Source organism: Oncorhynchus mykiss, chromosome 16 (genome assembly GCF_057628025.1).
Source record: "Oncorhynchus mykiss isolate SJ-2025 chromosome 16, ASM5762802v1, whole genome shotgun sequence".
NCBI lineage: Eukaryota > Metazoa > Chordata > Actinopteri > Salmoniformes > Salmonidae > Oncorhynchus > Oncorhynchus mykiss.
In genome coordinates this window covers 46,787,281-46,810,291 of record NC_143037.1, presented here as the reverse complement: position 1 = coordinate 46,810,291, position 23,011 = coordinate 46,787,281, and the positions used below count along the sequence as shown (strand labels likewise).

Below are 23,011 nucleotides of genomic sequence, written 5' to 3'. Positions count from 1 at the left end.
CTTTAGTGAGGAGTGTATACTGTGCCGCTATATACAACAGTAATGTATGTATGGCTCTTATGCTAGGCCAAGTCATACTCCCTATTACCCAGAACTGGTCTGTCCAGTATACTATACCTTGTCTTTGTCTGATGGCGCTGTTGGTCACGGGGCGTCCATCCTCCCTGGACCAGTAGTAGTAGTGGGGTGGAGGGCCGGTCACCTGGCACCGCAGGGTCACTGGGCTGCCCTGGGCCACCAAAACCCTCTCAGGGTACACTTTCACCACCAGGGAGGCTGCCGCTGCTGGGTCAGAGGTTAAGGGTCAAAGGTTAGGGCACAAGGATCAATCGCAGAGACACTCTTGGTGGTTACAGTCTGGCAGGAAGAAAAAGTAGATTGATTTTGAGTTCCTTTTCAGTTGGTTCACTCAATACAACATGTATCCAAGTCTACTGGACGTTTTGGGTTCCCTTACTATTGAATGGACGACACTTAATCCTGTCTTGTGGATTTCCAACGTATCCAGTTGCACAGCTGTAGGGGACAGAGAGAAAGACATTCATATAGAGTCAACACAACGTCAAAGGACACTGAAAAGCCAGTCTGAATATAGCAGCCTGGTACTAGCTCAGTTTGTGTTGTATAGCCATTGGCATGACAATGACCACAGGACACCGACAAGACAGAACAAACAGATCTGGGACCGGGCTAGAATAGAGAGGTAAAGAGAGAGTTGTGTCAGCTTACCGCTCACAGTACTGGCCAGTGTATCCAGGCTGGCAAGCAGTACACTGATAACCACCGTTACCAAGGCTCTCACAGGTGGGGGAGAACCTGGCAAACACACACAGATAAGCAAGTACAGTATACTCCAGTAATAACTAACCCAGTGGGATCTGTTCCAAGTTGGGATGTAGGGCAAAGTTTCAAAGACAGATATGAATGACTGAGAACTACATCTTGTTCCAATGGAGGACCATTTTGATACTGTTTATCGTTGTTACAGAAGCAAAGCAACGACCCCTTTTTATCCCCCATCCGGACTGAGACTGTGTTCTGTGTCCTAATCCTGTTAGCGGCTCACTCACTGGTTGTCAGGGTCGGTGTGAGGGCAGGCACAGGGCTGGCAGTCCTCTGGGGTTCCAGCGGTGGGATCCCCATAGAAACCTGGGGCACACTGCTCACACAGCTCTCCCTGGGTGTTGTGCAGACAGCTCTGGAGATGCGGGAAGACGACAACCACTCGCTTGTTGTTCAATGAACTTGTTTCAAATCTACTGCTATTTTGGACCTGAGGCCATGTGGGTGGTGAGCTAGGATTCATTGTGATCTCAGAAGCTGAACTGATCCTACATTAGCATTCCTGGTTTTAAATGAACGAGGTTAACCTGGATAAAATGAAGGTTGAATAAACGAAATGAGAAATTCATCAAAACAACTGCCCTAAAGAGATTCTCTGGGCTGCATACCGTGCAGATGCCATTCTCGGGGTGGCAGGAGTCAGAGTGCCCGTTGCACTCACACAGCTCACAGTGGCCCAGGTACAGGCCTCCTCCGGTACGAGTGTAGCCAGGGGCACAGTCCTGGTAGAGAGAGAGTTACAACTGTCATCACACATCACAGCGTGGGCTTGACACTCTCAGGGTGGGTTTCCTGGACACGGAGCCTGGTCCTCCTTCGAGCATGCTTTCTCCAGGAGGCAAAACATTTAAAGTCTGCAGACTGTTCAAACATACATACATTTACGTTTGAGGTTAATTAGTCAACATTGCCACTTGTGGCAGAGAGAGAGAGAGAGAGCTCCTCTTACCTGACAGGAGAGTCCCTGGTAGGCGGGCGGGCAGCGGCACTGCTCAACCTCCAGAGCCTGAGCCAGGCCGCTGTAGTTGGGCACGGCCACCTCCATGCTGACCTCGGAGATGCTGGAGGACCTCATCTCTGTGTAGTAGGAGGCCCGCACCAGGATGTCATCCAGGTCAGCCAGCACCATCATCAGGTGCTCCCTAGTGGCAGGCATGCCGTCGGGGCGACGCCAGTTCTCCTACAGGGCAGGGAGATGGGAGTTACTCCTATTGTATCACCAGGATGCTAGTGTGACCTGTGTCAATGAGGAACGGATGGTAAAGGTTGCAATCAAATCACCATTTGGGGACTATAAAGATCGCAGCTACTGTAGAACACTGACCTCTCTGAAGACGAGCTCAAACTGGCGGGACTCTCTTGTCCCCTTTCCCCTCTGCCACAGCTGGTGAGCCACCAGGGTGATGTCATTTCCCTGTGGGCAACAATGACAAGGGCAACCCATGGCAGGTGAGTGTAAAACTAATTGATGCGACAGTAGTACATGGAAGAGAATGACGTTCATAACTTGTGGGGTCCTGAGTGTGCTATGGAATGGATGCAACAACAGTAAATGAGATTGAACGCAATGTTAACTTTGGTGCATACTTACAATAATCTGAACATCAGCGTCTTCGATGGCTGTTCCTCTCTGGCCGGCTACATAGGAGATGGTATACTTCAGCTTCCCACCATACGAGTTCACCTATTGTAGAGGTGGAGATAAATACATTTAGGCCTCTTCTATTAGAAATGTGTCTTTCTGTAAGAGCAAAAAGCGATCATAGAGCACATGATGTATTACATTTCTCTAAGATGTTCATCTTCTCCAATAAAAACTGAGTCATGCTTGACCTCCCACCACTTGGAGAAGTGTCTTAGTTAAACAGGGATCATGAATCAATAAGTGCTGTACACTACACAGGGCGGTGCCGCCCTGCCCCTCATTTCCCTTCCACAGCTCTGATAGTTCAGGTGGAGGAATGGTGGGGTGGTTCTGTGGCCAAACGGTTAACCGAAGGGTAAACACCCAGTCAGGGTGCAGGAAGGCTGGACCTGGCTCGTACTGTTACCTTATCCCCTATGAACTGCTCTGGGAGCTGCCAGTAGAGCGTGTCATCCGGGTGCAAGCTGAAACCTTTGTAGAACAAAGCGTACTGGGGCAGAGGAAGGAGAGCATGAGAGAGCAAGCCAGAGACAGAGCTCAAAAGATACGCAAGGAGAGAGAGAGAGAGAGAGAGGCATCGCAAGCACAGTAGAGAGGAGAGCAGAGAAAGGGTTTACATTTTGGTCCCCTACTAGTTAACTACTACTTGGTGACAAAGTGACACTCACACCATGCGTTAACTGGCAACTAAAACAACAGCTTCCAGTGTGTATAATGTGAAAATCACAGCTTGTAAAGGTGACTGTCTGACATGTTTAGACCCTTATTCAGTATAATTATAGATTACAGATCCAGTGCTACTCTTTAAGTGAAGAACTACAGAGTACGACTTTAACAGTAATTGTGTACTGTGCTTTAAAGAGGAAAATGCCACCCTGCTTAGTCATGGAATTTATGCACATACTTCCCTTTTCAGCCCTATCTTCTCTTTCTTGTTCTTTTGAAAAAGACCCAGGCGGCGAACACTTTGACAATACTAAGGAAAACTGTACAGGATAACCCTGTGAAATATTCACTCTCATGATTCGTGAATGGGTGACTTTATGATCAACCTGATCGGTTGTTGATTAACCTTCCTGGCTACAGTACACTGTATGTTATCACATGGAGGGAGGCAGTTTCCTCTGCTTGTGTTTGTCAAGAGCAGGGATATGCAGTCAGACAGTCTGGTTGTCTCTCTGTCCGTCTGTTCATCATTTAGCCAGCCAATCAGTCAGCTAGCCAATCAGTCGGTCTGTCCGTCCGCCCGTCAGTCAGCCAGCCTATCATCATGTCTACCTGGCTGGAGGCCCCTGCAGGCCAGGGGCTACTGGGAGCACTAGGAGGACCCACTATGTTCTTGGTCCCCCGCTGTTGAGTCTGTCAACAGGACCAGGCCCAAAAAGAGAGTAAACCAGTCAGTAACGACCACAATAACAACTATGGATGAGCTAAAAAGTTAAAGGCTTGAGTGTTTCTCATAGGGGTTATTTTAGATGTACCTTCCGTCGAGGAGAGTGACCTGGGGAGGCTGGCTGAGGACTAGTAGGCCGTACCAGGGAGGAGATACCAGAGAGGGAGGAAGGGGGAGAGGGGGGCCTCAGGGGGGTACGAGACCCGGCCCGAAACGAGGCGCTGGGGACCTTCCTCTCAGAGGAAGAGGAGGGAGGGAAGGGAGGAGAGCCGGCTGGAAAGTTGGAGAGGATTTCCCAGATCTCATCATCCAGCTTCTTCACTTGTTCCTGGGGGAGAGGATGGGGAGGGTGGTGGGGGGGGGGCTCATGAGGGTTTCCCCAAAGGAGACCGCCCACCATGCAAGGTAAGAGACACACCAAGCACTGGGGTCTGGGGGTGTTGGTAGGGGGACATGCTGTGTCATGCTCTTAACCAGGTCTACAACCCTGTGGTATGTACACAACTTCACTCACTGGGGCCATTGAACTTTCTAGTTTCTACAATCCTAAAACAGGGAAGTCTTGACGCAAAACATCCAAACACGTCGGCTATTAGACACAACATGGCTCTCTTCTCTTCAAATTCCAGAGCGCCTCACAATCCCATTCAGGACATGCATCAGGTAAATGTATTGTCAACGTGCTGCAGTTGCTTTCATGCTGATGTCTACCATGCTACAGTAAATATCCAGTCACATACTGTCTTACGAGTGGTGGGATTATCTTTCAAGGATGTCATGGCAATTGACATTCCAAAAGGCAATCAATATCAGGGGGAGGGGGGAGGGGGTGGCTGGGTTGTACTGTTGTCATTAGATGTGTTGTATGGACATAGCAGTGGGTGGCTAGGCTACAGTAGGAATACCTGGCTAGCTCTTTTGGACCTGGAGGTGCCATTACCCTTCGAAGACTTCATCATGTCCCAAACGGACGCATCCTTCCTCCGTTGCTCCTCTGTCCAGGCGGAGTCTCTCTAGTGTTGTGAATAAACAAGGCTCCCGTGATCACTTTCTAATTCCCCACGTGGGAGCCAGCGGAAGACTTTAGAACTAATGGGGGACTTGAAGAACTTAACTGCTGTTCACGGCTATCAATGTCGGACGTCTGCAAAACTCCTCCCGACTCAGTCGCTTCAGTGCACTACATCAGAGTCATCCACCGCGTGAATGGTCCATTAAACAGAGTGACGTCTATAAGTAACCAATACGCGTAGAGTGTAACCCGCGATGGCATGTGAACCTGAAATATTCCTAATATTACAGAAGTGTGTGTAAATAGGGCCATTACTGTATGTCGATTGCTGCTACAATGGAGCTGAAACTAGGAGCAATTTGAGACGATTGGAAAAGCAGGAAACCCATGCATCTCAAACACACAAACCTCCTACACACAAGAAAATAAGGGTAATGTATGACGCATTTATCTCAACACAAATCAAATCAAATCAGTACGATCAAATGACAAATCACACCAATCCTTTGTTTGAATTACAGGCAAACATTTTAGTCATCAATTCTTCACAAAAAGTGTTATTTTTATTTTTATGTGTAAACTGTCATTGGTGAGGGGCTGGTAAGTAAGCCTTTCACTGTAAGGTTGTACCTGTTGTATTCGGCGCATGCGACTAATACAATTTGATTTGATACTGGTCAATCCACAATCATCACCACACGACAAGCTCTGGTTTACCTGGTGCGCTCGTCTCATACGAGCAAAGAAAGCTTCCTTCTATACAGTGGACAGGCAAACCAAGAGTAAAAATAACTCAATTACACTTGAATGATGCATAAAGAACCAACATCTTCTCAAGACAAATAATGAAATGCATCCATGTGATGCTTTCTAAAAGTAGATGCATCAACAAACAGTACAGTACTGACTTCTATCTCAGAGACTGCTATGGCCAATGCTTTCTGATGAGGTTCTACCGCCTGTAATACATGGTAAATTCATGGAGCATACAACCAAACGACAATTTCCCACTATGAGATTGGCCCTCAAACATAGCGTTTTCTACGATAACTCATTTAGCAAACCCTTTCACAACAAGGACCAGCACAGACATTCAGGCAGAAATTGAGAGAGCATTTAAGCGCTGTTAGGAGCAGGAATGCTAGAGGATTCCCGAATGAGAAGAAGCCACTTCGCACCATATAGCGAGAGAGTGGGAGTAGACGCCGGGACAGCGTTTGTATCGTCTCTGATGGCCACGGTGGACAGATCCTCATCTGGGACTCACCTTATCCCCTTGGAAAGCCCCGAGCAGCCGCCAATAGAGGGGCCCCTGGCCTAGGTAGTCAAAGTTGCTGTAGGAGAGCTGGGTGCCGTCAGTGGACACCTCCACGGTGAATCCGGTGGAGATACGGACGGTGCGCTGCCGGTTGACCAAAGCAAAGCCCTGGAAGTTGCCTGGGGCAAAGACGGATGACACCTGCAGGACACACATGAAGGGATGATCATCCAATCACACTCAGAGAGACAGGAAAACCGTTTATTCAGTTCAGCTGTTAGTATGTGTATGTGTGTTGACTTGCCTATATTCCTTGATTGGTCATTGTCACATCAAACTCAAACAGATATGAGACCAGCGCCAGGCTACTCTCAAAGTGCTCTTTTCGTATATTTACTAATATATTGTTTTCAGGAAGTCGTTTCCTAGTTCTTGTCGCCTGGGTACCTGGTCTCTGTCGTGGGAGGAGCTGGAGCACTGCTGAGTGACTCCCATGCAGAAGCAGGACAGGCAGCCATCTTTGTTGTCTGTGCTGAGGTGGAAGGTTCCCTGCTTACAGTTGGAGCAATCAGGGCCCTCAACGTTCATCTGAGACGCAATGATATAGTGTGAGAGGTGAACCTACACATACATAGAACATAGACTTGAATGGGAATGCCATTCAAGGGATTATATTTATATGGGACAAACCTAGAGAGATAACAAGTGGATAAGGATACAGAAGGATGTCAATGCGGCTGGCGGTTTTAATGAAAAACATAGAGAAGCCTTGGTTTGCTTACCTTGCAGCGACACACACCATTTCCATCGCATCCTTCACTTCCTCTCTGATCACAGTTGTAGCAGTTACCTGTAAACATGACATAGCTGAGCGTTGCACTCAGTGTGCCTTCATTCCACCAAATACTATAATGTACACAGCCGCAATCTGTTAGCACGGTTAACACCGCCCCTGAGGGGATAGAGTTATATTTAATTGAATAATCTATACCTACCATTGAGATCATTGTTGCCAACAATACACGTTTGTCCAAGCTGGGGGTTGCCTGTGTACCCAGCAGCACATCTGAAAAGGAGAACAGCCAACATTTACACTTTAAAACAAACATTTCCAGTCAAAGAGGACACACACAGGGAAGGAGCAATGGGGGCAGGAAATTGAGCGAGCCGTGTGAAGAGATACGTGATGAGGCTTGTCCTCGCAGCACACTCTTGGCCCAGACACATGAAAATACACTGCTAGTCAAATACTACGCATGATGTATACACGCTACACAACAGAGCTGTCACATTATTAGCCAACAGCAACAATTTATTCATTGTGGATTTCCATTGTCCATGCACTAGGCATTCCCCAGGTCCCCTGCAATTATGGGGGGGGTTTATTTTTTAAACACTACTCACAATCACATTGGGACACATACAGCTTTGCTACACCCCTTGAAAATTCACTGACTTTTGAGTATCCCAGATGCAAAAGAAGGCTAAAAGGTGTGTATGTATTGCCGATGTTGGAGATAGACAAAGCACAGCCAATGCTACAACTCTCAACATGGGTCAAATGTTGAAACCATCTCTCTTCTCATTAGGTTGCTAGAAGATGAACTGAGGAAGGTTGCGTTAAAGTTCATTTTCTATTTTAAAATAATGTGTCACCAAACCTTGATAAAGACAGCAGAGCAGAGAGAATGAACCGGAGAATTGAAGTCTAAGTGCAGAAAGAGGCATCATATCACATCAGGATATAACACTGAGAAGCTAAGAAGAAGCAAGCTGAGGCACTATGTCCATCCACCAAAGCTCTGTCCAGCTAAAGAGCCCAATAGGCCTGGCCACCCTAGGGGAGAGCTACCCTAGCTGCTCCAGTTCTTACCTTGTCACTGGAAGCTCCACGGTTGAACAGCCAAGAAACGCACAGCTTCAATGGAACTTTGGAAAAACCTGTCCAGTCTATCTACAGTAAGAAGCTAAAACAGTTTTTGGAAACTATCTGACCAATGCATGATGAAGCCAAATCTGGGATATTATTGAGGTCAAGAAATGGGTTGACATTTTACATGTTTCATGTTGCTATTTGGGCTATGCACAGTAAGCAAAAAATAAATAATTTGAAGTACAATCACAAGGCAGCAAGGGCAGAATGAATGCTATAAATACATAATACACCACAATCACATTTACATACACAATCATATCGATAGTCATCCAATCACAATAGCAGATGGAATTAAAACATATTTACACCTGAACATAGGGACGTCGGAAAGCTTGGGCAAACTCACTTCAAATACTTAACTGGCAGTACTGTATAGTTTACATCAGTGGATGCTGGTGGGGGGAGCTATAGGAGGATGGGCTCATTGTAATGGCTGGAATAGAATTCATGGAACAGAGTCCATACTGTTTGTGTGATGTGTTTGATACCGTTCCATTTATTCCAGCCATTACACTGAGCCCATCCTCTTATAGCTGCTCCCACCAGCCTCCACTCGTACACATATACAGTGCATTCGTAAAGTATTCAGACCCCTTCACTTTTCCCACATTCTGATACGTTACAGCCTTATTCTAAAATAGATTAAATCGATTTTTGCCCTCATCAACCTACGCACAATACCCCATAATGATGAAGTGAAAACAGGTTTTTAGACATTTTTAGCAAATGTATAAAAAAATAAAAATAGAAACACCTTATTTGCATAAGTATTCAGACCCTTTGTTATGAGACTCGAAATTGAGATCAGGTGCATCCTGTTTCCATTGATCATCCTTGAGATGTTTCTACAACTTGATTGGAGTCCACCTGTGACACATTCAATTGATTTGGAAAGGCACACACACCTGTCTATATAATGCCCCACAGTTGACAGTGTATGTCAGAGTAAAAACCAAGCCATGAGGTCAATGGAATTGTCCATAGAGCTCTGACACAGGACTGTGTCGAGGCACAGATCTAGGGAAGGGTACCAAAACATTTCTGCAGCATTGAAGGTCCCCAAGAACACAGAGGCTTACATCATTCTTAAATGAAAGTAGTTTTTAACCACTGGTCACCCGGGCCAAACTGAGCAATCGGGGGAGAAGGACCTTGGTCACTCTGACAGAGCTCCAGAGTTCCTCTGTGGAGATGGGAGAACCTTCCAGAAGGACAAACATCTCTGCAGCACTTCACCAATCAGGCCTTTATGATAAAGTGGCCAGATAGATTCCACTCCTTAGTAAAAGACACATCACAGCCCGCTTGGAGTTTGCCAAAGGGCACCTAAAGGACTCTCAGACCATGAGAAACAAGATTATTTGGTCTGATGAAACCAAGATTGAACTATTTGGCCTGAATGCCAAGTGTCACGCCTGGAGGAAATCAGGCACCGCTTATCACCTGGCCAATACCATCCCTATGGTGAAGCATGGTGGTGGCAGCATCATGCTGTGGAGATGTTTTTCAGCAGCAGGGACTGGGAGACTAGTCACCATCGAGGGAAAGATGAACGGAGCAAAGTACAGAAAGATCCTTGATGAAAACCTGTTCCAGAGCTCTCAGTACCTCAGACTGGGGCAAAGGTTTACCTTCCAACAGGATAACGACCCTAAGCACACAGCCAAAAAAAACGCAGGAGTGGCTTCGGGACATGTCTGTGAATGTCCTTGAGTGGCCTAGCCAGAGCCCGGACTTGAAGCCGATCTAACATCTCTGGAGAGACCTGAAAATAGCTGTACAGCGATGCTCCCAATCCAACCTGACAGAGCTTCAGAGAATCTGCAGAGAAGAATGGGAGAAACTCCCCAAATATAGGTGCGCCAAGCTTGTACGGTCATACCGAAGAAGACTCAAGGCTGTAACTGCGGCAAAAGGTGCTTCAACAAAAATACTGAGTAAAGGGTCTGAGTACTTATGTAAATGTAATATTTCAGTTTTGTAAAACCTGTTTTTGCTTTGTCATTATGGGGTATTGTGTGTAGATTGATGAGGGAATTTTTTTTTGAATCCATTTTAGAATAAGGCTGTAACTTAACGAAATGTGGAAAAAGTCAAGGGGGTCTGAATACTTTCCGAATGCACTGTACTTGCATGATTGGGCTAAATCAAATTTTACATGTACAATTTGTCCATATAATAGGGGTAATTTATAAAGTCTGCTGTGAAAGTTTAAATGTAATACTAAATACTGTATGTGTACGTCTTGAGGTAGTCTGACCCACTGGGCTAAAGAAAAATAGCACCAAACAACTCCTGTAAATACACAACTTTGAACATGGTAACTGATATTATTTCATGATGCAGTTTTAAACACAATAACAATGTTGCCTCTACATGAAGAAGTTACTCTCAACTCACGCAGTCCTTTATAAAAAAGAAATAATTAGACTTATTCCATAGATACAAATACATAATAAAAATAAGCATAAATATCAGGACCAGAAACAGATTCTTTTAGATACATGTTGAAATTTGTTCAAGTTAAAAAATATATATAAATGTACCTAATAATCAGGGATAATTTTGATTGGAATGGCCAGCCTTCCTAAAACAATGTGAAAAGAACCATCGGAACCATCTTGCTTTTGTTTCTTGTTCTTTTGGGATGATTTTTGATCATTCCTTTGAAGAAGTTTGAGCAGGTCCAGAACATTGGACTGGGGCTGGGCTTTCTTCTTCTGTGGGCGTCTCTTGGAACTAGTAGCTTTGACTTTACTCTTCGTTGTTAACCTGGAACGCTTTGAAGAAGAGGCCGTTTTGGTGGGTGCCGACGTGGTGGTGAGAACTTTCTCGGAGTAACTTGTTTTAGCTTTTGACACTTCCTGAACTTTGTGGGACGGTGGAGCCAACTGGTATGAGTCTGGAGCAGTGGTTTCCAAGTTAGGTCTAGAGTTACCATCGTTTGAGTCGGATGGTTTCTTGACAACAGTTTCTTTGAGTTTAACATTGGGTTGAACCTTTGAATGAGGTGCAACTGATCTAAAGGCACTGTCTTTTTTATCGTTGCTCCTAGCACGAGAAGCATCCTTTCCCTTTTTAGCAGCTTCATTACGTGACTTGGACACCTGTGTTGGAGGCTTACGTTTATGGGATGGTGGTGCCAGCTGATATTTAGTGTTAGCCAGGTCTTCTACAGCTTCCCTTGGTTTTGATTGACGTGTCTGTGTTGAGAGCTTATTAGCTGTCACATGAAGCTTGGCCATCGTAGCCTTTGTTTCAGGTTTTGTCGTACTACGTGGTCTAGAGCTAGGCTTTGTCGTACTACGTGGTCTAGTGCTAGGCTTTGTCGTACTACGTGGTCTAGAGCTAGTCCTGGGTTTACTTATGGTAGTATTTTGTCTTGGGCTGGACTTTGAATTGACATTTCTTTTGGTGGATCTAGTTAATGGTTGAGGTTTTGTAGTTTTTTTGACTGTTTTGGTGGTGGACTTATGGGCCATTGTGGCTTTCTTAGCAGGGAGACGGGGCGTGGGTAAGCTATTGGGGACTGTGGCTATAGTTTGTGACCTGGTGGTTGTGGATTGAGTCCCGACATTGGATCTCAGTGTTGTCACGGTTGTTAATTGAGAAGTCCTGAAGGAGTGTCGAATTGTGGTACCCCTTGGCACTAAGGCTGTGGACACTGGTGGCAGAGCCATCGCCTCCTTAGCAGACCGTGCTCTGTGTCTGACGCGTTTCACCTTGTTCATCTCCTGAGCCAGGGCAGTAAACCCATCTATCACAATCTCCAGACGACCCTCCAGCCTTTTCAGACGAGTTTCCATGTCTGTGTAGCTACTCTCCAGTTCGCCCACCCTCTCCTTCTTCTCCAGGGCAGACTGTGACTGCAGCATCTCCAGCTGGGTGCTGAGATTGCTCTGCTGGCCCCTCATGGCCTGGATGCCCTCCCTGATGTCCAGGGTGTTGCTCTCCAACATGCTGAGGCGCTGGTTGAAGCGGTTCATGTGGAGCCTCATTAGGAACTGGAAGCTGTGCTCTCTAACCTCAGGGCTGGGCGTGTTCAGCGATGGAACCCTGGGTGGACTCCTATTCAGGTGGACTCGGACCATGTCAGCTATGGGGGTGGTTGTGGTTGGGTGAGTAGGAGTTGTAGGGTGAGTGGTTGGTTGAGTAGGAGTTGTAGGGTGAGTGGCTGGGCGAGTGGGAGCGGGTGGGCGAGTGGTAGGGTGAGTAGGGATGGTAGGGTGAGAGGGTTGGGTACGGTGGCTGGTAGTGGACAGTAGGCTCCATGTGGGGGTGTATGGTCTTTGGCTATAACCTGTGTCCTCCTCTTTTTCCTCATCTGGCTGTTGGCTGTATTCAGTGTCCTCCTCATCATCATCATCTGGCTGCGGACTATAGTCTGTCCCCTCATGCTCCTCGTCTGGCTGTGGACTATAGTCTGTCCCCTCATGCTCCTCGTCTGGCTGTGGGCTGTAGTCTATCTCCTCCTCCTTCTCCTCGTCTGGCTGTGGGCTGTAGTCTATCTCCTCCTCCTTCTCCTCGTCTGGCTGTGGGCTGTAGTCCATCTCCTCCTCCTTCTCCTCGTCTGGCTGTGGGCTGTAGTCCATCTCCTCCTCCTTCTCCTCATCTGGCTGTGGGCTGTAGTCTATATCCTCCTCCTTCTCCTCGTCTGGCTGTGGGCTGTAGTCCATCTCCTCATCTGGCTGTGGGCTGTAGTCCATCTCCTCCTCCTTCTCCTCGTCTGGCTGTGGGCTGAAGCGTGTGTCCTCCTCCTCCTCCTCATCATAATCCTCCTCCCTCTCCTCCTCGTCTCCACTGCCCTCTGGCACCACATGTTTCCTCAGGCTAAAGTTGAACACTGCCTCACCACACCCGGGTGGGAGGAAACCGTCATAGTCCTCTTGCAGGTACGGGTCCACACAACTGTCTTGTTTTCTTAATGATCAAAACATTAAAATGAGACATAGGGCAGGGTCAACTTATCAAAACATACCAAATGTTTGTCTACCCCAATCACCTCATCGTCATCTTTGCACATCGAGTAGCAAAGAGTCGTCAAACAGACATGACATTAGAAAATAGATTTATGCCTTGTAGAGAGAATAATGTCAACATGGCCCAGGCATAAACACTGGCAGTATTAGCCCACAGCTTCTAAACCTTTTAACAAGCAGCTAAAGCAGGAGACTCAGAGAAAGTTCTGGCAAAGCAATCAAGCTAAGGCAAAGGAGAGAACGCAAAACCCATGTGACATAAGGTTTACCTCAGGACACAACTACAAGTCCAAACACGAAAGACTTATTACTTTTCTTGTCGTAAAAGCCAGTAACACAACTCATTATTACATGTGTAATCCCATGGAACACCAGACACATTTTTAAAACAAAAAATGCCCATTGATAAACACAATGTCCGTTTGCCAAGCGCATTAATACAACACAGATATTGACCGCTCAAATAGCATAAAGAGCAGTGCTACTGCGGAGACCAAACCCGACCCACAGAAACCTTTACTAACTAACTGGAATGGGTGGCGTTGGTTTGAGATTCGCTTCTCCCACACCACTCCACGAAACACTCACATATCAATCATGACTGGTTGGAGAGACTGGTTGAAAGAGGGATGCAAATCGGACAGACATGCTACTATACCCGTTTTAATAAAGGAAACAAGTGGGTGCCAGACTAGTCACCTCTGCTTTCCGTGCTTTGGCCAGCCCAGCATCCCCAGCCCACTGACCAGTAAGGCTGGAAGGGTTAGGTGGAGATGGAGCGAGTCTTACCTTTCGCAGCGCCGGCCGGTGGAGCCAGGGGGACAGTTATCACATGTCGGCTGACCGTCCGCATCCTTGTAGCAAGACAGAGAATACCTGCAGGAAAGGAAAATACTTTCATCAGTCTTGTAAACCAGTAGACAACCCTACTCTGCATTGTAAATATCAAGGTTATCGCTGACACAACAGTGCGACCTGCATGACCAGTCAATGAAAGATCAAATGTCTTTACAAAGAGCAGGTTGACCACAGAATGAACTTTGATCTCTATGAGGTTGACCCATTAGTTAAATGTAGTGTTTATAAGTAGATGAAAGATGTTTTTTGAAGACAATAAGTCTGGAGCTTGTTCCAGAGCCATTGATCCATCTAAAGGTGTAGTTCTGTTCTGAAGAGCAGGGGTTACCAAATTTTTACACTCAGGGCCCCACTTCCAGCATTGGGGAAAATACTGCAAATTTTGCAGGTTTAAAGCTTATTTCCTACAACTCTACACATTTTGTCATTAGGTCCAAAGAAAATGTTGCCGTTTTAAAGCACATTTTCTTGCAATTCTATACATTCTGCTATGTCTAATGTGTATTCATGTGATATTTGAGTGACAAAAAAAATTACAACAATATCTATGGGCTTGAAAACCTAATCCTTCCATTCCGCACCTCACACCCCACAGTTTGGGAACCCCTACTGTAGAGCATTGGTTCTCAACTGGTTTTGCCTTGGGACCCAAATTAAACCCGGTTGTCTCAGTCATGATCCAATATTAACATCGCCATTTTTTGTTGTTGTATTTTTTGTATTTTACCCCCAATGTCGATATTGTCTCATCGCTGCAACTCCTGAATGGGCTCTGGAAGCGAAGGTCGAGTCATGCGTCCCCCGAAACATGACCCGCCAAACCGTGCTTCTTAACACCCGGCCGCTTAACCCGGAAGCCAGCCGCACCAATGTGTCGGAGGAAACACCGTTCAACTGACAACCGAGGTCAGTCTTAGGGCGCCTGCCAGCCACAAGGAGTCGCTAGAAAGCAATGAGCCAAGTAAAGTCCCCCTGACCGGACGATGCTGGGCCAATTGTGCGTCAACCTATGGGACTCCCGATCACGGCCGGTTGTGATACAGCCCGGGATCGAACCCAAGTCTGTAGAGACGCCTGTAGCACTGCGATGCGCAAGGGCCGAAAACTACTTTTAATACTATATTTTTTAAGTAATTGCAGCAATTCTTCAAGCAGATTCTTGATGACTAATAATAATTTACAAGGTCACTAGTTTGAGACCACAAAATCAGCCAAATCCACCGGAATAGAGCTGCCAATATCTCTTAATACCGTGATTGAAGAAACATTGAACAGAGATTAAATTATTTAATGAGTCTCTACCACTTTCAAGCAGGTTTTTAGTAATCTAGTTTAAGTTCAGACCGGAGTACTTTTTCATTGAAATAAATTTAAATGCTACCTCGACCCAAATTTAGGTCGCGACCAACCAGAATCGCTGCTGTAGAGTACATGAGGAGGAGTGAACTCACTGGTTGCTGGGGGAAGTGCCAGGGCAGGGGCAGGACTGACAAGCCTGAGGTCCGTCCGTCACAGGGTTGCCGTAGAAACCTGGCAAACAGCGCTCACACCTTGGGCCGGCCGTGTTGTGAAGGCATTGCTAAAAAAGGGAGACACATGAGAGGGAAGAGAGAGAGAGTGGCGGATCCATCCATGGAACAGTGAAATCCTATTATGAGCCCATGTGTGTTCGGAACCTGTTTCCACATGTTGGGATTCGCCATGAAACCATTAGCGCATTCCATAGCAGACTTCAAAGCCAAGTGCAGCTGTAGAACTGTACTACTGGCATACATTACAACCGGAGGGTGGAGCGACTTACCAAGCACGCGCCTGTCTCCAGGTCACAGCCGCTGGCGTGGCCATTACAGTCGCACCTCTCACAGGTACCCAGGTAGAGCCCAGAGCCTGTACGGGTGTAGCCCACATCACACTCCTGTATAGAAACAGATTGAAAGACATGGGAAAACAGCATGGGCCCGTGGGGGCGATAACAACGCATGCAGCACAGTTGACTGTCTTGCCGTTCCATTACAGCATGCTCTAAGAGTCCCACTCTGTGTTTCTTTCCGAGACGTCTACAGTACCACGGAACAAAGTGAGCACACTGGAACTTTACAACTCGAAGAGGTAACAGAGGAGGAACTAGAAGATCGGGATGTACAGTACATTGATTTTTGTGGTATGTGTGTGCTGTACCTGACATGATGGACCGTTGTAGCCCTGGGGACAGGCACACTCCTCCACTTCCAGGGCCCGTTCGTTGCCTGTGGAATGTGGCACTGCAATGTCCATCCGGATGTCTGAGAGACTGAACAGACAACGACACAGGTGAGGCAACAACAACAACCATAACAACATCAGCCACATGGGTGTTTAGAGTAGAGCCTACAGAGAGCTGTTTCCTAAACAATTCTTAAGAATCCTAATCATGTGGAATCATTCGGAGTGAATCTCAACAGGGCACCTGGTTCGGTTTTACCTGGTCTCAACCATGTTGACAGCGTAGGTGGCTCTGATCATGAAGACTGTAGTATCAGCCAAGGCCATGAGGAGGTGTTCACGTGTGCAGGGCTGTCCATCAGCACGCCTCCATGCAGACTGGAGGAAACACAGAGAGAGAGAAACGAAGCTCAGTGCAACACTGCCATGGCAAACTCAGGACTGGAGTTGGGATTATAGCCATAATTAGGCAATAGTAATCTAATTAGGTCATTTAAACAAGATCATCAACGAAGACAACATGGTATTGTATGTTGATGTTAAGATTACAAACAGTTAAGAATCCGTCAAAAAATAAACACTCGAGCACCTGAGTGCACACACACACACACACACACACACACACACACACACACACACACACACACGGTGACCCACTTCTCTGAAGGTGACAGTGACAGTGGCGGGGGGGAGGGGCTTAATCTGGGAGAAGTGTTCCAGGAAGATGCCGTTGCCTTGGAGAACCACGTCTGGCTGTCTGTCAATCACCAGGGAGCGTTGCCGGGGCTCGTAGTGCACAGTGTAGCGCAGCTCCCCGCCGTAGGCTGTCACCTGGCAACAACATGTCAGAAAGAGACGTTCAAGATTCTAGAACAACCATTCTCTTAACTCTACTGGACAGTGGAAATGTATTTCACTCCATGAGACTCTAAAGCTCGCCAGGTCACAGGTCACATGATGACATGTGCATGACCATGAACTCCAACCAGAAGTAGAGAGCTTCTCTTCGTGTAGGTACGTAAAGCCTCTATATTTTCCACATGTTGAGAGAGCATGTGGACGGTGACATCTAGCATGACCACATTTAAATCACACCTTGCTTCCAGAGGGAAGACTACTCAGTACAAAATAAACGTGGATGACAGTTTCTCCTGTCCCTATAGTCTACTCTCAGGGTAAGAGGAGAAATACATGCAAGTGTAAAAAAAAAAGAGTCAAAGCCTCCAACCACTCATCTCTCCCCTCGTCTCTCATCTCCCCGTCTTCCCTCTCATCTCCCCGTCTTCCCTCTCACCCCTCCCCGTCTTCCTCCTCTTCCCTCTCTCCCCCGTCTCCCCTTATCTCCACTCGCTCTCCCCTCTCTCCCCTTGTCTCCACTCTCTCCCCTTGTCTCCACTCTCTCCCCTTATCTCCACTCTCTCCCCTTATCTCCACTCTCTCCCCTTATCTCCACTCTCTCCCCTTATCTCCACTCTCTCCCCTCTCTCACCTTGTCTCCTCTGAAGCTGTCTGGTAGGACCCAGTAGTAGATGTCCTTGGGGATGTCAGAGAAGGAGCGGTACGCCACCCCCGAGGAGCCTCTCTGAGCGATGCCGTCTGTGATGGTTCTGGTATTGGCTCCGTTGGAGAGGGAGAAGAGCTGACCATTCACACCGCCACGAACCTGGGGGACACAAACACACTTTAGACGCATGACAACTCTCCTCAAAGTACAAGCTAAAAAGGCCCGGGTACATTAAACAGGCTCAATGCACTGCTGTGGTTTGGGACGTCCTTGTACATTCCTTGTATTTCCTGACCGCTAACGTGTCTGCACTACTTCTCCCATGAGCTGTAGAGCATGCTTCTTCAACTCACAGTGCTAACACACTTGATTCAGCAAATCGTCAAGCCCCCCCAGTCCACTAACTCCCATGCCCGATAGAAGTTGTGTGTGTGAGTGCTAGTAAGGCCGGGCCACTGACCTGGTCACGGCTCCACGTGGAGCTGACACACTGCTTGGTGACGCCCATACAGAAGCACTGCAGACAGCCCTCTGGGTTGTCCTCCGTCAGGTGGAAGGAGCCGCTCTTACACTCGTCACACTGCGACCCCGCCACGTTGGACTGCAACGCACAGAAAACATCAGCCACGCACATCTGCCATGAAACCCTGGCTGTCCGACCGGCTCATCAGTCACTGTCTGTAATCGTAAAGGATGACTGTACAACGGCAGCTAAGCTAAACGGGCTCAGGTTTATGACTGCCTCTATGAACTGACAATGGTGTTCAAGTGTCGGTGATTGAGAGTGTACTCTTCTACTATGGCATATCAAAACTTCTACATCTAATATAAAGTACAGTAGGCCATAAAGTACAGTAGGCCATAAAGTACAGTAGGCCATAAAGTACAGTAGGCCATAGCAACGTAGTATGTTACCTTGCAGGCGCATGGTCTGCTGTTGGAATTCACTGTTCCTCGAATATCACACTTTGAGTTTGCTGAAGGAGGGAGGGAGACAGAGGGAGGGGAGATGAGATCAACACCTGGGGGTGCTCCACCAACTCTAACCCCTCCACAATCACTCGACATACCAGGCCAATGACCACACCTTCTCAGCAGGTGTGATTGATGTTAATAATTACCCTGGGTCAAGACCAAGGCTCTTAAAGGTAGGACATAAAGCATGGCATGCACTATAAAGCAGAGTCATAATTTATATGTACAAATGTCTCTGTAAAACCGTCCAGGTGAATAACTTTCCTAACACATTTAAGCCTAAAAATGTACGTTCCACCCCCCAAAAAACAAGAAACACTCACAGTTTGTAAAACATTTGCCATTGGGCTGCAATGGGTTACCCTGATACCCAGATGCACACCTATCGGGAAAAAACAAACACTTCCATCAACATCTTTTATAACTATTCCATATATACTGAAGCTAGCATTTCTTTCAAGAAGGAGGTGAAAGGGGAAAATGTCACTTCCTTACTTTTCACATCGACGGCCGGTGTAGCCTGGCGCGCAGGCGTCGCACGTGGCCTGGGAGTCATGGTCCAGGAAACAGGTGTCGGAAAACCTGAGGAGTCACAAACAAACGTCACAGGATTTGGACATTAATATTTACAGCTGCCAGTTAATGGGTAGCGAGAGGAGGTCACAAGTTGACAACACCAGCAATGAATGAATAAGCCCAATGCTCTTCTGGAGTGCTTAGTGAATCTACCCAATATGGACGTAAACCTGCTGTGTGAAAAAGCTCTTTCCATCTCTCTGTCTCTCTCCCACGGTGTGTTTGTGTGTGTGTGTCTGTGTGAGTATGTGTCACACAGGCTCACACAGGAAAGCTACTCTGAAAATATAACTAACCAAGCTACCAATTACGTCACACTGGAAGAAGTTAAGCTACACTAAAGTTACCCTTAAGAAAAGTATAGTTACTTAACTTAAGATACTTTGAAAAAGTAGTTCACTACATCCCAAAATGATCATATGTAAATCTGAAATGTCAGACTGCAAACCACCAGAACAGATCACTATGTGGTCATATGTTAACAGAATGTAGATACGTGCCTATTAAACACACAAACTTTGTTTCAAGTGAGAATTAGGCAGATCTGATGCCGAGAGAAAAAAAAATAAAAAAAATATTGCCTACTTCTTGCAAAAAAAAGTAGTGTGTAGTTCCAGTAGTTAGCTACACCGCAGCAACTGATTTGAATTCAGTTCAACTACCACCAAACTACTGGCAAAGGTAGTTAAATTACTATTCGAACTACACGTAGTTCACTACTTCCCAACTCCGGTGTACTGTATGTGTGTGTGTGTGTGTGTGTGTGTGACCTCATGGTGACCCCTCACCTGCGGGATGTCTCAGTGTATGGGCAGGGACAGGGCTTGCAGTCATCGGGGCGACCTCGCCTGGGGTCACCAAAGTAGCCTGGTCTGCACTTGTCACACTGAGGACCTTCAGTGTTGTGCTGACAGCTCTGATGGAGGGAGAGGAACGTAGTTCAGTTACTACCTCTATATTATGTACACTTGTCCACAGGACATTGAACAAATAATGTGCAGCAAATGACTGGTATCTTTGCAAACAGCTACTACATTCAGGTTAACAATTCAGCCACTGACTGTGAGAGCCACCAACTCAATGCATTTGCTAGACATTCGCGACACTTGCAACAGATTCAATTTACAGCTGAAAGACATAGAGGTCGAATACAACTTCAAAGCTTTGACATTCACAGCCAGGCTTTAGTATAATGATAACGTTGTGTTGTGAGGAGTCCTCACCAGACATTGTCCACTGATGGGGTCGCAGGCGCTGGCGTGTCCGTTACAGTTACATCCAGCACAGGATCCCAGGAAGTTCCCCCCAGACACGCGCTCAAAGCCAGTGGAGCACTGTTCACAGGACAGTCCTGAGTAGCCAGGGGGACACCTGGGAGGAACACACACCATGGAAGCCATTACAACTGTCCACAGAAACTATCCTACAATTCAAACACAATACAATGCTATGCTAATGTATTTACCATATACCTACAGTTGCAAGAACTAAAAGGTTCTCAGCACTCCTCCTCTTTTTTGTCCCGGTTTAAGTCATTTTTTAGTGCCCGTGACTCTATGGAGCGATAACAAACAACATCTAATTCAAATCTTAACCTCGGCTGAAGTCAGTCTATGGGATCTCACCTGCACTCCTCCACATCTTTGGCATTGTCATGGATGTTGTACTCCACAGTGGTGGTGTCCATGACGATGTCGCTGAGCGCCACGCTCACCATGTGGTTGTCGTAGACGGTGCGGATGCTAATGCTCTCCAGGCTGGCCAGCGTCATCATCAGGTCCTCACGGGACACCTGGCGACCCGACGAGTGCTGCCAGTTGTCCTACATGAACACACACAAACCATCGGAGGTCAGACATTGATCATGATCACACACGGCCCAGAAGGCTACATTTAAAACAATTGTCATTAACTGCACCATGGAAGGTTTAGACAGCAACATGTCAGCCAGTATAGGATCATAGATAAGACGTAGACAAATGATCTTAAACCACTGATCTTATACTGCTGGGATCATCAATTAGATTCAGCAGATTTTTTTCTACAAATAATTTGTGGACTGCAATTTGACCGCAAGAAAGCCCTAATAGATCATATTTGACTAAAACATAATCATTTCAAACCTTGTTTACATTCGTATATGATCACATACTGTATATCTCTATTATGTGTGGGAATACCTTGGAACAGATTTCCAAAATAGAAATCAACTGGAGCTGATTTGCTGGTATTTATACAGTATTTTATGTCTAACAATAAAAAACAAATGTGTGTTTTGGGATGGGTCCAAATAAAATCGCCCTTGGGATAAATTTGGCCCGTGGGCCGCCAGTTGGGGAACCCTGCTATACTGTACAAATAAGGACTAGAGACAGTTACATTGTTTTGTTCATAAAGAGCTTGACAAAGTGTATATGAACCAAACTAAGCTAAAAGTGGGGTGGTTGTTGGCAGATGGACCCACCTCAGTAAACTTGATCTCCTTCTGGTTGACCTCTCTGGAGGGGGTGGGGTTGCCCCTGCGGTAGACCAGTCTCTGACCGTTCCCGGTCAGGACCACGTCTGGTTTCTCCTCAGGCTCAGTCTCGCCACGGGCCAGCGTGTAGCGCACCTTGTACTTCAGGGACCCTCCATAGGAGTCAATCTAAATAAACAGACATTCAGCCGCCGTATTCATTTCATAGTTATATAAGCCAGACAAAGCTCCGACGAAGGCTGTGAGGCTGAAACGTAAGCCATTAATAAGAGTAACACAAGCAGTGTGGGGGAGCGTCTTCCTTTGAATATAACTTAAACATTTCTGACACACTTTCTGTGTGCTGACACTTTTAGATGTGCATTTAAATGTTTAATTCATATAGTAGTTATCTTGCTGGTGTAAGATAATTTCAACATTATGTCAAGGTGAGTCATTGGATAGACAAGGGTTGTGTTCTCCTGCTCAGAGGTTACTGATGCATGCCAAACCATACCAACGCCTGGATAGGAATTTTGCATATCAGCTAACCACATCCTATGGTATAGCAGTATGGTGCCTGACGTGGCATGCAACCATTGGTTGATGCAACGCCTAAACAGGGGAACACGGTAAAAGTAGTGCAGAGCAGGAATTGATGTAGTGATGATGCCGCACCTTGTTTCCCAGGAACTGGCGTGGCAGCGTCCAAAATGAATCAAGGATGAGGAAGCGCCGTGATAGGTCGACTAGCTGGAACTCCTCTTCCTCTGGGTTGATGAGGAGCTGAGTGGAGGAGAGAGGAGGGGTGCCCGGCCGAGAGGGGTAAGTCACGTTCACTCCTGAAGTTAGGGAGGGAGGCAGGGAAAATTAAATAAGAGAGTTTTCTCGTACCAGTTATGACATTCATGCTATAAACAAACGTTTTCATGCTTAACACCTCTTAAATGGGGAGCCTATTAGATTTGTTTTATTTAATTCAGTCTGGTATGAGAACGGTAGCCTCTATCTGCAAAAGCAGGGTTTCTGCAGAAAGCTTGGTTGTCTTAGTTATTGATCAGTGCCTTAAAATCTTTGGTGTGACTTACTACCATATATGGGCATACAAATCTATAAGGGCAGGCCCGAGCCAATGACCTCATTTCAAGACGCCTGCTACCTACATTCCGGTTAGCGTTGTGAAGCATAAACTAAATGAACACAGAATACGTCTATACACACCGAAAGCCGGGACTCCTCAGATCATGAGGGCGGTCTTATTTGTCTGCCTGTGACCTACCGTTATTGATCTCCAGCCCAGAGAGTCAAAATGCTTATTTTACACAACGTTTTCACCAAACAGCTTCCAAGGCAAGCTTCCATTTGGTCTGTGTTT

At 46.6% G+C, this 23,011-nt stretch overlaps 1 protein-coding gene across 50 annotated transcripts in view; it reads right to left on the bottom strand.

The window, feature by feature from the left end:
• Positions 1-23,011, bottom strand: part of LOC110491067 (basement membrane-specific heparan sulfate proteoglycan core protein) — a 158,529-nt gene that overhangs the window by 56,937 nt on the left and 78,581 nt on the right. For 33 of the 50 annotated variants that reach the window (XM_036946987.2, XM_036946991.2, XM_036946995.2 and 30 more), the window contains 32 exons: positions 22,315-22,478; positions 21,646-21,825; positions 20,807-21,003; positions 20,405-20,552; positions 19,970-20,097; positions 19,101-19,187; positions 18,929-18,987; positions 18,546-18,607; positions 18,091-18,231; positions 17,616-17,789; positions 16,784-16,957; positions 16,386-16,504; positions 16,103-16,214; positions 15,726-15,839; positions 15,376-15,503; positions 13,856-13,942; positions 7,147-7,217; positions 6,934-7,001; positions 6,599-6,739; positions 6,161-6,352; positions 5,611-5,649; positions 3,970-4,209; positions 3,767-3,847; positions 2,895-2,978; positions 2,435-2,527; positions 2,168-2,257; positions 1,793-2,023; positions 1,452-1,565; positions 1,071-1,198; positions 730-816; positions 458-516; positions 118-285 (listed from right to left, as the gene is read on the bottom strand). In XM_036946987.2, the coding sequence (XP_036802882.2) occupies positions 118-285; positions 458-516; positions 730-816; positions 1,071-1,198; positions 1,452-1,565; positions 1,793-2,023; positions 2,168-2,257; positions 2,435-2,527; positions 2,895-2,978; positions 3,767-3,847; positions 3,970-4,209; positions 5,611-5,649; positions 6,161-6,352; positions 6,599-6,739; positions 6,934-7,001; positions 7,147-7,217; positions 13,856-13,942; positions 15,376-15,503; positions 15,726-15,839; positions 16,103-16,214; positions 16,386-16,504; positions 16,784-16,957; positions 17,616-17,789; positions 18,091-18,231; positions 18,546-18,607; positions 18,929-18,987; positions 19,101-19,187; positions 19,970-20,097; positions 20,405-20,552; positions 20,807-21,003; positions 21,646-21,825; positions 22,315-22,478 (3,960 nt within the window). Of the gene's footprint in view, positions 1-117; positions 286-457; positions 517-729; positions 817-1,070; positions 1,199-1,451; positions 1,566-1,792; positions 2,024-2,167; positions 2,258-2,434; positions 2,528-2,894; positions 2,979-3,766; positions 3,848-3,969; positions 4,210-5,610; positions 5,650-6,160; positions 6,353-6,598; positions 6,740-6,933; positions 7,002-7,146; positions 7,218-10,397; positions 13,008-13,855; positions 13,943-15,375; positions 15,504-15,725; positions 15,840-16,102; positions 16,215-16,385; positions 16,505-16,783; positions 16,958-17,615; positions 17,790-18,090; positions 18,232-18,545; positions 18,608-18,928; positions 18,988-19,100; positions 19,188-19,969; positions 20,098-20,404; positions 20,553-20,806; positions 21,004-21,645; positions 21,826-22,314; positions 22,479-23,011 lie in introns of those variants that run through there. The other 17 variants (XM_036947000.2, XM_090202952.1, XM_090202953.1 and 14 more) reach the window with 4 other exon arrangements.